The sequence below is a fragment of the Myotis daubentonii genome, chromosome 11 (genome assembly GCF_963259705.1).
Source record: "Myotis daubentonii chromosome 11, mMyoDau2.1, whole genome shotgun sequence".
Taxonomy (NCBI): domain Eukaryota; kingdom Metazoa; phylum Chordata; class Mammalia; order Chiroptera; family Vespertilionidae; genus Myotis; species Myotis daubentonii.
In genome coordinates this window covers 56,829,178-56,847,562 of record NC_081850.1, presented here as the reverse complement: position 1 = coordinate 56,847,562, position 18,385 = coordinate 56,829,178, and the positions used below count along the sequence as shown (strand labels likewise).

General features: G+C 39.3%; 1 protein-coding gene across 2 annotated transcripts in view; it reads right to left on the bottom strand.

The window, feature by feature from the left end:
- Positions 1-10,329: 10,329 nt before the first annotated feature.
- STX17 (syntaxin 17) overlaps positions 10,330-18,385 on the bottom strand; it is a 47,306-nt gene continuing 39,250 nt past the window's right edge. For both annotated transcript variants that reach the window (XM_059657500.1, XM_059657499.1), the window contains exons 7-8: positions 14,090-14,176; positions 10,330-13,365 (exon numbers count right to left, since the gene is read on the bottom strand). In XM_059657500.1, coding sequence (XP_059513483.1) covers positions 13,126-13,365; positions 14,090-14,176 — 327 coding nt within the window. In that variant the 3' untranslated portion in view covers positions 10,330-13,125. The remainder of the gene's footprint in view (positions 13,366-14,089; positions 14,177-18,385) is intronic.

Genomic DNA, 18,385 nt, shown 5'->3' with positions numbered 1-18,385 from the left:
TGTTATTTTTAAAAATCAGCCTAGAAGTCTTACTTATGCATGACTTATCCATTATTCCACTCAGAACAATAAATGTCATCAATAAGGTGATAAGGGATATATTTAGTGTATTTTATCCGATTAACTAGAAAAGCAGGACAGCTTCCTAAAGGTTGGATCTTCATTACTTTTAATCAATAACTTTGAAATCAGTTGTAGTTTTTAGGTCAGAGCATGGACCAAATCTGAGGTGGTCAGAATGAAAATTCACAAATAGTCAACAAGCTATAGTACACAAAACCATAAGTAGCATATGCAATTAACTGGAATAATTTGTAATCTTATAATTGTATTTAAAAAATAAAAGATAACACTCAAGTATTGGGTTGCAGATCCCTGGCTTGAGAGCATTTAATTTGAAAAACCTCAAGGAACACATGTCCATTGTGATCTAAGATATTGGTGGCTGTTAAAAAAGTGAGTGGATTTGAGGTTGCGTTATTTAGCATTCACTCATATTGGGACTTAGTGCCACTACCATTATCTTTTCTAGACTGAAGCCACCGAGGGTAAGGATACTGAATTTTATGTCCATATCTCCAATAGCTAGCATTTCTAGATACTTAGCAGTCATCATCAAAATGTTTATTGAATGAATGGGATACAAAATGACCTTGGGTACTTTATGTACCCCTGAAGGACTCGGCACCTATCAGGAATTTGCGACAATTTATAAAAACTCATTAACAAGCTTAAGTGCAAAACAGCAAAATGTATTACAGAAAATAAGTTCTTGTCACAGAGCTAGTGTGTGGTGGGTGGGGAGGTGGCTAGGGAAGTGATAGCAGATTCTTCAGGGCCTTGTCTGCCAACCTAGGGTTTGTACTGTTGCCTTGTAGGCAATAGAGATCCATCAACAGATTTTAAGCAGAGAAGTATGTTCATATTTAATTCTGAGAGAGAATACTATGGCAGCGGGTCTGGGTATAATAAAATGACCCTAGCAGCGGAGAGGCAATGGCCACAACTAAGTGACAGCAGAGATGGACAGGAATAGACACAAGAGATGGCAAAGCTATAGGTTCCATAGGGAGTTATCACCAGTTGGATGAATAAAGAGAACTTCCAGAAATCTAGAACTCACAATTTAGACTCCTTCCCCTCTGTACCATGAATTGGAGTATTGCCGGTGAAGTCGTCTCATTTTATCCAGTCTACCTTGAGCCACAGGCTCCTCAGCTGTGAAGAGGGGATGAAAGACTAGACAAGAACACAGCTGAGTGCAAAACCAGAACGAGAAGCAGACCCTTTTCCAGTTTTTCAAAAATCGTTCCACTAGTGAGGGGCCATAAAAGGATGAAAACTTTATATGAAATTCTGAACATTTAGAGATTGGGCATCTTTACATCTGGCCCAAGGGCCACATAAGGCCCTCAAAACCATTTATTTGGTCTGGCCCTGCCAAGGCATTAGGGGTGAGTTAATTAAATGACCAAATATAGCAGGCTAATTTTTAAGTTGATAATTTTACATGGCCCACGAATGATGTTATAAATATCCAAATGGCCCTTGGCTGAAAAAAGGTTCCCCACCCCTGATCTAAAGCATCTCAGAGCTCTCTGATGAAGTCAAGTTGTCAAAAATCATGTACAAAAGAAGAAAAAACTGGCACGATAAAGGCCAAAAAGAGCAGAATGAGATGTATAACCGAAATGTTAAAGCTCAGAATGAACTTAAATTTGAAGAGAATGCTAAAGTTGACAAGAAGGCATGGGGAAACACACACACACACACAACAAAAAAAAAACCCAACTGCAAAAAAGAATGGATGAAACAGTAATGGATTAACAATCAGGAAAAGCAGAATAACTGAATTTTTATTTTTTTCTCTGACAAGGAGATATAGTCTGGCTGGCCACAAAGAAAATCACAGAACGAGAGAGAGAGGGGAAAATCTGGCCTCCTCAAATAATTTCAGGACTCTTAGGCCCAAACTTCAGTATTCCAGAGAGCTGCTGAAGTTACAAGTGCTTTTTCTGTTAGCAACTATTGGGATTTTTGAGAAACCATGGAGAACATGAGGCAATAGAAGAGTAGAAATGGACATACAGTATTTCAGTTTTCAAAATAATTCTAGTAAAGGGTTTTACCTATTTTTCTGAATGAAAATCTCATGAACCAAACTGAAATGTTAGTAGTCTATATTTAGGGAAAAGATTTAAACAGGTGTAAAGAATAAAACAAAAATCAGTTTTTAAGTCCAATATTTAAAGACCCTGAAGACAATAAGTTGTTTCATGACTTAAAATTGTTTTATGCTGATTATAACTGTTTTATGTGTTCATTAAAACTGGTTGGATAGGACCTCTGCTTGGCAACTGTTATTTTTTTAAAACTGTGTTTGAAGTTTTGTATGTACCTCCAAGTAATAAAACTATATTTATAAAATATTTCTGTATTTGAGATATTACTAATTTACTTCATCATAAATAAATATATTGTGAACATTTTACTCAGAATACAGATAACCCAGAGTCACAAGCTTTTCCAGTTTGGTTTTTAGATTAATTGAATCAGAACGAGAAGCTATATGAATCCATGTGCCTTTAGTTGAAGTGTCAAAGCTCCCTCTTGCAGAACAACTGGGGAAGGCCCAGTCTGCCATTAGATAATAGGCTTTTGTATCACGAGGAGAGGAAAACTGCAGCTTACAAATCACTTCTCTAAAATGTCCCTTTCCCTCTCCCCTCCCCTACGTTTAGTTAATTCCTTCTATCCATTCTCCAATGCCTAGGACAATGATCACGCCCCGTGGTCCAACAGCCCTTTGTGTGTTGTAGCGTACCCAGTCTAGTACAAAGTTGGAAGTACATGTGCGCCTTTTCCTTATCACCGTCTGAGTGCCCGGGAAGCAGAACTCTGTATTCTCAGCAACCTAGTCCTAGAGCACTGTAAGTGATCAATAAATCTGACCGGGGTGGGGTGGGGGGGTAGGGGGAGTCATATTACATAAGATGAACGAATAAAGGACAAGGAAGCATCACCGTAACTGGAATGGAGTCTGCTGGCTCATCTGTGAATCACAATTACCTGCTGTCACCTTTAATTCTATATCCTAAATTGGCTATGGGTCCTAAGTTTTAGCCTAGAGTCTATTAAAATCTTACACTGTCTGAATGAAACACAAGTGCCCCTTGGGCAATGCAGAGTCCTGCAGAGGTGCTGGAAACCCCCATGAACACCACGTTTTCTATGAGGTAGATCTGACCCCTAGCCTAGTCACTCAGCCTTGGGGAAAGACAGACTATACCGAGTTGACAAAATACATTGTATGGTTTGTAAAACATTCACAATTCAGCAAGCATTAATTATCTACTGTTGCCAGGTTAAGGATATAACAGTGAACAAGAGACTGCCCATCATCACAGGGCTCAAAGTTAAAATAGATGGGTAAGAGGGTGGTTCTAACAGAGCCCTGTAGGTGCTGTGCTGTGAGTTAACCACAGAGGGATGGAGGTGTGTGTAGCCTTGGGGTTAGGGGAGCCTTCCTACAGGAAGTGGTTTCTTGGCTAGGAACAGAAAGAGTTGGCTGTGTTTTCTTAAACACATCAGGCTCCTTCTCCCCCCACCCCAGGGGAGTTATAGTAGTAGAAGCTGTCACTGTTCTCTAATAGTAAGTACTATTATGGCAAAGTATTGCTGCCCTGTTGTTTCTCTCCCAACTCTGGGCCATTTGGGTAAAAAGTCACAGGCTTGCCGATCTGTGCTGTTTTACTTACTGGGATGGATGCTGAGGAAGAAGCTGTATGCTCTCTTGATGCCAAGTGTAAACTTGCCTAGGTAGGATCCAGTCAACCTTGGAAGCCTGATAACTACATTTGTTTTCTTGCCCTAACCACTGCCCAGGAGGGGGGATAGAGCAGGGCATTCCTGGCTGTGCACACAGCGGGGAAAGCAGAAGAGAGCATCTATTCTAACTTAGCAATTCTTCATAATTCACAATTACCCATGTCTTCATAATGAGCATGGCTTTCTGATGTAAAACCTAAGAGTCCATTTCTGAAATGTTCTAGGCTTACAAGGTAAATTCCCTGGTCTGTGGCTTCTGGAATCCAACTTCACTCCTTAAATGTTAGCGTTCTGCCCAAGCTCAGTGTTCTGGCACCTCTTTTGTTTCTGGTTCCTTAGAGATTACTGATGGAACTTTAAAATCACATCTACAAGTTCCCACTAAACCTAGAATGTTTCTTAATCTGAGCCTACAAATGATCAATTCTTTTAAAACACAGATTTTTTTAAAAAAAAGATAATTCCACACCTTATAACTAGGGTGACGATGTAATTTTTTCATTCAGACTGGGACATTTAACAGTGAAAAGGGCACTGTTCTGGTGGCTCAGTCCGTTAGAGCATGGTCCTGATAAGCCACGGTTGTGGGTTTGATCCCGGCTCAAGGCACACACAAAAATCAACCATCCCTCTTTCCCTCTCAAATATATAATAATAAAGAGGGATAGGGAACATTAGTAATAATCTCACCAGCACAACAGATATAAAAACTTTTCCAGACAAACTGGGGTGTATGATCATCCTACTCCTAACCAGATCTACATTTTCATGTTTGAATATTATTCTTAACAGATTAAAAATATTTTTTACCAGGCATCTGCCATCATTATACCACCTTATTAACTGAGCCTTTTTTAAGTCATTTTAAGCATTCTTGATATTTTTATCAAGTCTCCACTCATTTTAGGTGTCTCCCTAACACTCTTCTTGTAGGTACATGATAAAATAATAACAGTAGCAACTAACATTTATACAGTTACTACAAGTAAGGCTCCATTCTAGGTAATAAACATGTTATTAATTCTTTTAATCTTCACGACCACCCTGTAAGATAGGCCAGGTATCAATGGGGTGCAGGGGATTGCAAGAAGGGAAGGCTAAGAACATCCTGACTTGTTGACCCCCACCTTAACCCAGTTAAGAGGCAGCAACCTATTAGGAACAATAAAACCTAGAGAGGAAAGAAAGGGAACCAATGTCCATGAAGAATTAGTAAGTGCCAAACACTTATATTCCTTTTCAGTCCTATCAGGAAACTGAGGGGCTGTTTAGTGGAATAAGTACATGAGTCTGAGTATTAGAGATCTTGGTTCAAACCCTGTCAAATGCCTACCACTTCAGCTCTGCCTTTGCCTAAGTCCAAACTCTGCTTGTCTATTAGAGCAATTAAATTCCTGCTGCTACTGTTTCTATACTATAATCAGATTATATACCCTTCTTGGATCCCTATTATTCTGACCACACCAATCTTATGGTAAAACAGGAGGTAAACTCAGTTTTTCCATACCATTTATTTCTCCAATGATTCAGTTCCTGGATCCTCTCTCTTCCAAGTCATGATTTGTAATTGGAAAAAGAGAAATATCTTTACCTCCAAATTCTGAAAGTATCAATTCATGACTTCAAGTCCTAGAGACGTTTCCTGATTTCTTCTGCTGCATCATTCACTCCTATGTTAACATACAAAAGTAAGTACTGAGCAAATGCTTGATTCATCTTAGAAAGTGTTTTCTCATTTCAATACATATGCCTGAGACACAGCAGAATACACATACCGTGACTGCATCTGGGAACCACTAACGGGAGCATAGTTTCTTTTCCTCTTCTCATCAGTGTATTCGTACCATGAAATACTCCAAGAAGCAGATGATATGGTCCCCGCCGCAATCTAGCTGGGAGACCACACCACCGCAAATAAAAGAACTGTATACCTATGAGGTTGTAAAACATTGCAGAATGAGCCACAAGTGAAGATGGGAGCCCCTGAGTGGCAGTGGTCAACAGATACTCATGCAGAGATGAAAAACTGGACCATAAAGATGTCTTGGACACTGAGGAAATTCGTGACTATTTTCTTAGTGGGTTTTCAATTAAGAGGAATCTCACAGCAGAGAGACAAAAAAGTACAAATCATTTCTTACATGTGGGAAGGGAAAGCAAATATGCCAAATACACGTAACTTCCCTGGTAATGAAAGCAAAACGAGTAACTCAAGAGGGTTATAATAGTTTTACCTGATACAAAGCAATACATAAATTTCTTTAACCAAAGAATTAAAAAAAACAACTACCCTGCCCAGCTTCATCACAACATTTAACTCCTGGTTTTCTCTAAGCACACTATGCTCCTTCATGTCTTGAACCCTTTGTACGTGCAATTCCTCTGCCACTTGGAAGCCTACACTGGTCTACAGTCAGGCATCTTCTCTAGGGTCCTCCTCAAATGCCACGTGTCTCAAAGCCTTCCTCTACTTTCCAGGCAGCGCTAGTCACTCCATTCCATGTGCCCCTTGTAACTTTGCTCATTCCTCTTTTAGGGCACTTAGCACGTTTTATTGTGATTTAGTTGCTTTTAGGCATCTGAAGTTATTAGTCCGAATGGTTTACAAGGGTAGACTCTATAGGTTTAATATATTTCTATGTGTGGCCCTGGCATTCAATACACAAAAGGCATTCAGTTAAATGTTAGTTAAATGAGTGAATTTATTGTATGTTTCCTTACAAGCACCACTCAACAACAAAATAAACAAATTCAGTAAGCTTTACAGAATCTGTAGAAATTCTCACCATTGGGCCTTTAGTTGTGCTGACCGTTGCCAACACCAAAGGTTTAACAATAAAATATCTTTAGGGGGCTTAATTAATGGAACCCAGGTAAATATCTTTTTAGTGATTAGCCTCACTACAGAATATCTGAAATACTTGAGAAATGTATGAATAACATGTACTCTTGACTGTTTTTGTCAAGTATTTCTTAGCCTAGTTTCTCACAGGAGCTGGACAATGGGCCATTCAAGGCTGGGGCATCTATGCTGCTGAAGAAAAGTCCGCACGCATGCTTTGGCTATCAGATGCACAGATGACAAGGCTGGCATTGTTTTGGAAGTTAAGAAATTGAATGTAATTTCTCTTTTTGGGGGGAAAATATTTTTCTTAAGAAACAACTTTTTGCCTTGTTCTAAGAGCTTAAACAAATCTCAGCTGACTTTTTTTTTTTTTTTGATAAAATGTCATTCACAAAAGTTATTTTAGCCTGGAAAAATGTAAACAGCATGTTACCAGTTTATACCTTTACCACAGAGAAACCTTAAAACCATCCTTGTGGAATGTCTGGCTGTCAGTGGCATTATCAGATGGTGAGTAGTGAGTCTGAAGAGATAAAGCTGGGGCCAGAATATGGAAGGCTATGAATGCCAACCTAAGGAATTTAAACTTTCTCAGGTATTCAATGGAAGCCACTGAAAATACTTCAGTAGGAAAACGAAAGCCGGACGTTGTTCTCATTCGTGTGGCAGTGATGTGAGGAACGGCTTAAAGTGGGGGAAGATGAGGCGGGGACGGGAGGTAACAGTCTTTTATAGAGTGATGGCCACGGATAGATTGAGAAGTTAATGCAACTAACATTCAAAGTAGACGGACAGGACCCAGTGAAAGGCGAGATATAAAGAATGGGGGAGCCAAGCTGTAACCCCTAAAATTGTACAGTTGGGGAATCCCTGGCTAGAATGGGAAAGGCATCCATCCCTGAGAAAACGCTTCCTACAGGAGATAAAGCCAAAACTAGGACTCTGATCTTGATTCCCCATCCAATTCTTACTATAGCTACTGCCTGGTTTGGAACATAAAAACTGGTTTGAAAGACCACAGGCCTCAGCAGGCAACTTGATATGGCGTAATAAAACTTCAGTTAAATTACTTAAAAAATTTTTTTCTTAGACCATGGTTATAATTCTACCTTTGTGCTAACTAGCTTTGATCTTGGGTAAATCATTTGCCTTTGACACCTTTTACACTTTTCTTTCAATTTATTTCTCTCGTTAATATGCACAGATGTATTACTTGTATCCCACAGTAAATACTTTCTTTGAGGGAAATGATGTGGATAATAAATATGAATCTTTTACCATTGGTTGTTTATAATACCCAATAAGTCTCTCTGTAAAATAGTGTCAAATTAATGAATATAAATAGTGAGAACCACCTGTTAGAAACAAAATAAAGTGTGAGTAAAACCCTGAACTATTTACATTAACTTAGGCTAGCAGGGAAGCCTCCCTACCTTTTATTTGGCCTCTAATGACTTCAGAACATTGTCAAATATGCATAAGGGCCTGGGAGCCACAGCCACATTGTACTTCACTATGAGAGAAGGAAATGTGCCTTTCCACAGAACCTTTTCCCAGGCCTTTCTTCATCCTTCCTCGTAGAGGTTTCATAGAGCACAAGGAAGGACAAAGGGGAGGGAGACCTGTCAGTTTTTAAAAGTATGGCGTGGTTTGGTTTCTGTAATAGGTAATGCTGTACGTTACCCATTTATTTATGTTTCTTCAACATCTTGTGATTGATAATACCAGTATTCAGTTCTTACTTCTGGGTTAGCTACTTACGGCACTACGGGCAGGCAGAAGCCCTAGAGGAAGGTTTAGGGACTCGCAGTATTCTCCCTTTAACAGCACTCAGCTTCCGTATAACCTAAAAGTAAGTTCTTGCTCCAGCGACTCTGGCCAGCATACCCCCCTTTCTGGGTATCCTTAGGTTACTAGCTCCAGCACAGGTGGCTAGGAGAGCTAAGCCGGCAGAAGAAAAGCAAAACTGAGAAAGGAAGAGAGGAGAGGTCATAAGGACAAGTGAGTAGAGTCTTTGACTAATAAACACTGAGATGGCTTTTTCATGTGATTTGCCAAATGTCTTTGGAGGCAATTCCAAAAGAAAAGTTTCAAAATGTTCTAATACTAGTGTTACACAGAGTGCATGGCTTCCCAAAAGCACCATTTAAAGCATAATAACCACTGGAGTCAAGATTTGGCTTAAAAAATTAATTTTTAAATTAAATATATAAATCACTGCTTAAGCGATAGTTATAACCCACGAAGATAAGGAAATTTGGAGAATGTATGGGTGGGTTAGAAACACTTTAAATTTTATAGTCTAATGAATAAACTCAGCACTATGTACTTCTGCATTGGCCAATGTTAAAAACTTTGAGACTGCTTTGAGGAAAGAAGTTTTTTTAAAAAGTGCAAATGAATGGCACATGTAACTTTGAAGTAATCCTGTGTTACAGGATATATGGGTGTTTGGGCGAAGCAGAATGAAGGGCCCACCTCAATTTTATATACAGAAGTAGCATAGTCTGAGAGTAAGAGTTTTTTTAGTTCAATAGACCTAGTTAACATCCTAGCTTCATTTGTTTGTAGTTGAATAACTCTGTAAATTAACTTCTCTGTGACTCAGTTTCCCTACCTGTACAATGCTTAGTGAAGTGCCTGGCAAGCAGATGATATTCAATGAGTATCAGTTCTCCTGTAAGCATGGTGGTGTTTGTTTCAAACTAAGAGTCTCAACCTATTGGTAGATTATGAACTCACTTGAGTATGTTGCAGCCAGTATATTTTAGAAACTAAAACATTAAAAAACATCAGAGTGAGCTGCATATTAAAAATAAGAATAGTTCCATTATATATATGCTGAGTTTTGATATAAGTGCATTTTTTATTGTGAGTTTCAACAAAAATTTCAGTCTCTGCTCTGAAAAGAAATTATTAGTTTATTTTATCAAAAAATGTCTTTAGGAGTGCCACCTTTATCCACTATGCCTCTATAAACTTGAAAAACTTAATAAAAGTGCTTAAAGTGTTCCTTACCTTTTAACTTGTTGCAGTAAAAATAAGACATGAATCACAGAGAAGATGAACTTGATCTGATACTATTGGGCATTAAATTCCATTTTAAGATTAGTTTCTGTGTCGTACTGACTAACATATACTTCTAAACACTATAGTTTACAGGTATATCATTGATAATTGATTAAACACGTCTAGAAACTTCTACAAAAAGTTGGCTATTAGGATCTATAATGGGAAAATTAGATACAAGTTCTAAATAAGTTTAAATAAAACTTTTTAAAAGGACTGTAACGTTGCCTACTCATGAAGACTTGTAGAGAAATATTCCAATCCTGATTAGTAAAAATCAGAGGCCTTTATGAGCACATACACTGATGTCTCACACTGGCTCAATAAAAATGAGAGCCCCCCCCAAAAAAATAAATAAAAAAAAATAAAAATGAGAGCCCAGACCAAAAACGTGAGCTTTAATTATGGGCCTCCTCTCTCCTTCAGGTCCTGATATAAAACCAGCCTGATAGCCCTAACCGGTTTGGCTCAGTGGATAGAGCACTGGCCTGCAGACTGAAGGGTCTCAGGTTCGATTCCAGTCAAGGGCATGTACCTGGGTTGCGGGCACATCCCCAGTGGGGAGTGTGCAGGAGGCAGCTGATAGTTGTTTCTCTCTATCCCTCTCCCTTTCTCTCTGTAAAAAATCAATAAAATATGTTTTTTTTAAAAAACAGCCTGACAGTATAATGACTCCCTAGTTATGTTAAGAGCATGGGCTTTAAAGCATGGAGTGGGAATAATATGCAGAGATGAAGACTGGGCATTGTTGAAGGGAATACTAGGAATTATAGAATTCAATGATACAGCTGAATCTTGATGTAACTGTCTTAAATTTGTAATCTTAGCTGATCAGGCTAGATTGACCATTAGAATCACATGTGGGACTGAAGGTTAGGAATCTTTTTTAAACAGGCACCCCAAGTAATTCTGATCCTCATTCTGGTTTGAACGACTTGTGTTAAAGGGACATAGATCAGAAAATTTTAAAAAGTGGAGCTCAAAAGTAATTATCCCAACCTCACAGGTATCAGTATCAAATACTGAATCAGAATCTGACACTTGTTCAAAGTACTTCCTTCTTGGTATTAAAGTAACAAGTCAACAGGCAGCAATACAGTTCTTGATATTGTACAGTTATTTAAGGACAATAAGAAATGGTGCTTCCTCTCTTTGGAATTTATTGGTGAGAAGAGTCAAAAAGTATGAAGGAGAAAGGTCTCTTTAGAGACAGAAATAAAAGGTAGCAATCAATAACAGTTGTTAAAAGTAAGCTCAGCAAGAGAGAAATGATAAACCATTCCGCTGCCTGATGCCTCTGGCTCCTGAGCAGAGAAAGCGCAGATCTTTTGTGGTGTTGGTACCCTTTCCTCTGTCCTCGGAAAAAAAGAGTAAGGCAAAAGGTGGTTCTTTCCTATTTCAAATGAATTGGAGGTTAAGGGTGAGGCTGCCTGGAACCTTAAATTCTTTCTTTCTAAATTTAAAACCTTTTTGCTCTTTGATATAGACACTGGGTTGGGCTGGGCCAAGCTTGCTGTCAATGTCAAGTGTTGGAATTAGCACCACAAATCCATCAGGACTGAGAGTTGGCACCAGGCTTTGTCCATCATCAACTTGAATATGAGAAAAGGCAAGCAGAATGCCACTCTTGGGAAGAAACAGCAGCTGTGAAAGTGAAGGAAAGCACAGGAGATAGCAAAGCCTGGGGAAAAGGATGGTAATAAGAGATATGAGGTAGAAAGCTAGTTCTTAGCTTCACCAAGGGCTGGCTGAAAAGACCTGGGGTTAGAAACTCCCTGTGTGGCAGGTACATCAGCCACTTGAGATTGGAAGATGCCCCAGGAAATGATCTGGCATATTCCCTGCCTGCTTATATTTTAGCTCAAATTCTAACAATTTGGAGATCTCTTTCTCCCTGCCTCCCTCCCTCTCTTATCTAGAGATTATAGGAAAGGATGAATAAAGATGGGAGACAATTTTTAAAAAGCAGATTAGGACTGGCTGGTGTGGCTCAGTGTTTGAGCGTCAACCTATGAACCAGGAGGTCATGGTTCTATTCCCGGTCAGGACACATGCCTGAGTTATGGGCTCAATCTCCAGTGTGGGGCCTGTAGGAAGCAGCTGATCAATGATTCTTTCTTCATTGATGTTACTATCTCTCCCTCTCCCTTTGCATCTGAAATCAATAAAAAATATATTTTAAAAAAGCAAATTATGAGAAAAACCCTTATTACACATGGATAGAATTCACCCCACAAGTCAAAGAACTTTTGAAAAATACAAGGGAAGGAAGGCAGAGGGCATTACTTTTGTGAAGAGACAAAATGACAAACAGTTGGCTTAATAACACTGTCTCCTACCACTTGAGATTTTGTCTTTATTCAAAGAGAGACAGAGGGAAGAGTTCAGAGAGTCAGTGTCACAGATTAAGATGTTTAAAAGAGAAGTTGGGCCTTTCTTTCACTATTAGTTTCCTTCATCAGAAAATATAGTGGGCCTATAGGAAACTGCGATAGTTTCATCCAATGACTCTACCATGTATTTCACCTGTGCCCTTGACAGATCTGGATTTCCTATTTGAAAGAAAGACTCCTGAACTCCCATTCTTTTCTTTGCTAACAGGCCTACATAATCTCCTACATTTAGAAGATAAAAAGCATATTTAATATATGCTTAGTCTTAGGATCTCCAAATCAGGGTTAGGAAAGGAACTATTCTTTCATAACCCAACATGTCCACACATCACATGTCCTTATCAAAGTTATGGGTTCAGTTTTCACACTTCCAGGAAGAAAATCTGCTCCCTGGCAGTCTTCAAACTACCTGACAAACATTATACACCCTCAGCCCAGGCCCCTCAATTCCATTAACATTCCAGCAAACAAAAATATAGATCCACTTGTCACAGTCCAATCCCACTTGAGCATCTACAGCCACTGTCCTATATAATAAAAGGCTAATATGCAAATCGACCAAATGGTGAAAGGACTGGTCACTATGACACTCACTGACCACCAGGGGGCACATGCTCAACGCAGGAGCTGCCCCCTAGTGGTCAGTGCGCTCCCACAGGGGGAGAGCTGCTCAACCAGAAGCCCAGAACCAGGCTCACGGCTGGCAAGCACAGTGGTGGTGGCGGGAGCCTCTTTCACTCCTGTGGCAGCACTAAGGATGTCCGACCCGATGGCGGGGAGTGGGCCTAAGCCATCAGTTGGACATCTCCCAAGGGCTCCCGGACTGGGAGAGAGCACAGGCTGGACTGAGGGACCCCTCTCCAAGTGCACAAATTTCGTGCACCAGGCCTCTAGTCTTGATATAATCATGTTCCAAAAGCTGAGTGTCCGACAGCAACAAAGGTCCATTAGTATAAACACGTTGGAGCCAATAATACTGAAGTTTGGTTTTTAACTGCATTTTTTGTCAGTTTGGCTGGGAAGATCTGGACAGCTGGAAATGAGCTTCTCCGTCATTTTCTGTTTCCTTCTTTGTATCAATTTTCCACCTGTGAAGCCCAACACCCCACCACCAAGTGCAGCTGCAATTCCTGCCACTTTGAAGCCTGCAAGGAGGCCAATCGGACCCCCCACCGCTCCTCCGAGGAGTGCACCTGCCACAGGCAGAATTGCCAGCTTGTATTTTGCAGCCTGTAAAAAAAAAAAAAAATTCAATTTAGAAATTGAGTTGAGAATATCTGCCTGTGGTGATGTGCATTTTCCTCTCATTACTCCTGCCAATGCCTCTTTAACTCTTGGTACATAATTAACCTTGGAGATTGTACTGGAGGGAGGGGGCAGAAAGAGTATTCCACAGGTACTACAATTGCTCCAGACCTCAGAATTTAGAGAAACGGGCTACAAAGAGCTGACTGCTACAAATTGAATTTACTTGCAAAACAATCAAACCACTAACTACCTCACTGGCTTATTTAAACAGGTTCAGCAGCCACAGATACCCCAAAGTTTTCATTTTGCACACATATTATTCCATGCCCTGGGGTTAAACGCAAAATTCTATGGAAAGAGATGGCCCACTCCACATATGCTGTCACATCCTTAGATTTTTGTCCCTACTGGATTCTGGCAAGCCTCTCTATGCCCCTGAACCTCTAAATATTTCCTTCTAACACCAAATATCTTAGAGTAGGGCTGCAGTTTATTCTCTCTTTGAAAAAAATTTCTCTCCCAACAGAATGAAAGAGTAGAATATTACTACAGCCATTGATTTCTTGCACTACCTATGTGTCATTTCTTCCTTATTTCCTTAATTGCTGGTTCCCTCAAGATTAAAGAGAGCAGATCAATTGGGTTAATACTACAAATTCCTGGGAGCCAGAGTAACATTGATTTGTCAGCAGGAGCAGAATCTTACCTTCCCCAAGTTTCTGGTTCCCTCTTCAACATTCACAGCAGCACTGTTGACATGGTCCTCAATGCTGTCAATCTTCTCCTGCTGAGACTAGATGCAAAGGAATTATGAGTGAGAATTCCTGCTGGGGAGCAGCAGAGAGCCAATACACACTATTTTAATTCCTGTAATCAGGGCCCTGTGTACTGCAGCCTTGCAGTCTTAATAGTGGTTCATTAATAGCATCTGATAAACTATGTCCAAAGTACAAATTCACTTGTGTGAAAAAAAAAAGAGGGTGACTTACTTATTTGGTAATAAAAGACTGGCACCTTTATAGGAAAAAGCATCTCACACTAAAATTCATTCAAGCATACAAACATTCTCCAAATGAATCTATTTTCCAGGAGAAAAGAAATTCAAGTAAGCATTTACATGTCATGTGGGTTTGACAGGAAAAAAACAAAAACGAAAACACCTCCCGAGCTTATCTCTTTGAAGATTCAGTTTAAAACAGGCAAATTTGACTTAGGAGTAAAACTCCCTTGACCCAATAAATACAAATTATTACATTTTAGAAATAAGAATACGGTGTGTTTGATCTGCCATGAAATCTTTCTACTTCTGATCTGATAAGCAGTAAGGAGCAGAGAATGAATTTACTGTCCTGTGTTTTACACCTGAACAATTTAATACATTTTAAAATCATGATAAGCTAAAATGTTTCTGATCAAATATATTAATAAATCATTCTACATAAAACGACAACACCTACACTGACACAACAGAAATTGTGACTCACAGAATCTCTGGGTAGAAGGAATGCTTAGGTCATTGAGTGGGATTTTCCCTCAGATGTGTAAAGCCCTACTACAACATTTCTGACAAGTGGTTACCGAACCTCTGCTCAGACAATAAAACTTCTTTAATGTTAGCCCCCCTCACCCCACAACCCATAGACACATAAATGCCAGTTCTGACACCCTACCCTTGTTTCTCTTTAGGACAACCCCACACTTTCCATTCTTCCTTGAAAGTCTATGCTAGGAGATAAATCACAGATGCAAAGCTCTATCATCAACCTCCGTATCTTGATGAGTTGAAAACAGTCAACATGTCCCCTTTTTCTCAGACCCAAAAGAATTCCATCAAGATGACAGAGCCTGCCTGAGCCAACCACTGTGGCTCAATGGTTGAACACGACCCATGAACCAGTAGGTCATGCTTCATTCCCAGTCAGGGCACATGCCTAGGTTGGGGGCTCAATACCCAGTAGGGGGCATGCAGGAGGCAGCCAATCGATGATTCTCATAATTGATGTTTCTCTCTCTCCATCTCTCTTCCTCTCTCTGAAGTGAATTTAAAAAAATATATTTTTAAAAAAGATGGTAGAACCTAGCAGAATTACTATCATTCCTAAAGTTCAAGTGTTATCTCAAGACCTCAGGGAAATATCTTTTAATGCTCCTTCCTACAAGGTTGGATATTGAAGCTCTATGACTTTTTTTAATAAAGTAAAATTCTAAAATAATTTTATTTAAAAAATTTTTTTCACAAAAATACTTTGGGATAATTGGAGAAAGGATCACAAGACAAAACAAAGCCTGAGATTACTGATTATTTAAATTGTAATGCTCACCATCATTGCAATCACCAGTACTAAATGAGGCCTCTCTCACCCTGGGGAGTAGCTCACACCTCTAAGTACTTATTCACTGACATAAGGAAGCTTGCTTAAATGCGGGCATGGAAATGAGGCAGAGAGCAGACCACCCCCTATCCTGGGATCAGTAGTCATCCCTCAGTTGTGTAGATCTGTCTTCTTCCCCTATTTTGCTTGGTTTGAATCCCAAACTTTGCCTATATCTTCAAACTCTGCTTCTTGAGTAAGAAGGACTCAAAATAACAGAAAATTAGATTTAGGCAACTGGTGTCAAAGTGTTAGTCACTGTCCATAGCATGACCAGCCAGGCTCCATTCAGAGCAAAATCTGGCCACCACCTTTCCACTGTGTCCTTGGGTCTGTATGTTGGGCAAAATAACACATACACAATGTTATCTCAGTACAGGAACCCAAGCTCTTAACAACAGTGGCTCAGGAGCCTCCTCACCTATATCTACTAACCTCCTACATCTACTAATCTGCCTGTAGTGCCCACATTTGACAACCTTCACACTCTCTTCCTGACATTATATACTTTGGTGGCTCGTGTATGTTCTCAGCATCCCTTTAACAATAAATTAAATCACTTATGAGAATCACTGCAGTGTTTCTAGAGTAATACATGGACTTTTTCCTTTTTAAATAAAAATTATTTCAATACTAATGAAGAATTGTTTTTCTCTCTTTTTAAAAATATTTTTTAGTGATTTTTAGAAACAGAGGAAGAGAGAGGGAGAGAGAGAAACATCTATGTGGGAGGAAACATCCACTGGCTGCCTCCTGCACACCCCCTACCAGGGATTAAACCTGCAACCCGGCATGTGCCCTGACCAGGAATTGAACCAGCAACCTTTCAGTGCATGTACAATGTCAAACCAACTGAGCCACACAGGCCAGAGTGAATTGTTTTTCTTTTGAATGTTGATGTTGATAGTTATAGGCACACATCCTCTATATCAGTGGTTCTCAACCTGTGGGTCGCGACCCCTTTGGGGGTCGAACGACCCTTTCACAGGGGTCGCCTAAGACCATCCTGCATATCAGATATTTGCATTACGATTCATAACAGTAGCAAAATTACAGTCATGAAGTAGCAACAAAAATAATTTTATGGTTGGGAGTCATAACATGAGGAACTGTATTTAAAGGGCCAGAAGGTTGAGAACCACTGCTCTATATCAAGTAATAGTAATACATTCAACAAATCTATTCCCAAATCCATTTACATCAATAAAAATGCTCTCTCTTAAACAGTCTTGCTAATAGTTGTGCAGTTTTATGATTGTGCTTGAAAAGCTATGGTTTAAGAAGTTAATGCCAAAACTCCAGAATTTTTTCTTTATTACTAACTCCAAATTTCAGCCAGCTTTCAAGGCCAGCTTTACTCTTAGATCTTGACCAATCCAGATAACATTGATCTATCCTGGTTCTGAACTCTAAATATATGTAATCTCTATCCTGAATCATATGCAATCACATATACAGAAAAGCCCAAAAACAAACATACAAATGCTATGATATACAAGGAGAATACAGGATTATATTCACTAACAGTAGATAATAAATGAAGTAGGTAAGTAGGATGTTGACATCAGGGGATTTAGCAACAGGAAAAAGGCTGTAGGAGCTATAGTACTAAAATATCTGAAGATAATGTTGGTAGCAAAAGTAGAATTCTAACCAAGGAGCGTAAGGGAATCAACTAAGGAAGGAACAAAAGCAGGAATGCAGTGGGGTAATAGAAGGGAAGGGGGGTGAGAAGTAATAGGCATTATTTCATTTACTCCTCCCAACAATTTACAAAGCTCATTATTGTCAAATAATATCCTGACAGTCACATAGGTAATAAATGGAGGAATCTGATCTAATCCACTACAACCCAGCTTTTATGAATCCAGAATAAAACTGGATTTAAAAATCCATAGTGAATAAGACAAAATGTAGAGACAAAACTGGACCTATAACTAGGGTGACCTGCTATTAAGCAAATAGGGCAGCATTTTTTAAATTCCCCTTGACTAGAAATAGGGTTGGTTCCACAATTATAGGAAAGAGAACACTTGAGCAATAAAGGCTGAAGAAAAATAAAGATGGAGCCTAGTACATATTAATTTATTACCATCTATTAGACCATATCTGGATGTCTCAATGGTTTTGTAGGTTCTTTTTTTATTATGGTAAAAATTAAAATTTATAATTTAACCATTTTTAAAATATATGTTTTTATTGATTTCAGAGAGGAAGGAGAAGGAGAGAGATAAAAATATCAATGATGAGAGAGAAACATTATTGGCTGCCTCCTGCACGCGTCCCCCCCCCCGCCCCCCCCCGGGATTGAGCCTGAAACCCAGGCATGGGCCCTGACTGGGAATCGAACCATGACTCCTGGTTCATAGGTCAACATTCAACCACTGAGACACACCAGCTAGGCACAATTTAACCATTTTTAAGTATACAATTCAGTGGAATTAACTACATTCACAATGTTGTGTAATTAAAATGAGTATCCTATAGGTTCTTTTTTATACTGTTCTCTATTCTTAGCTCAGTACTATGCACACAGAAAGTGCTCCATAAATAAATGGTTAAGTTGCCTAGATACTATCATGTCCATGTGATGATAATGAGAGGATGTGGTCACTCTGATTATGTTCCCA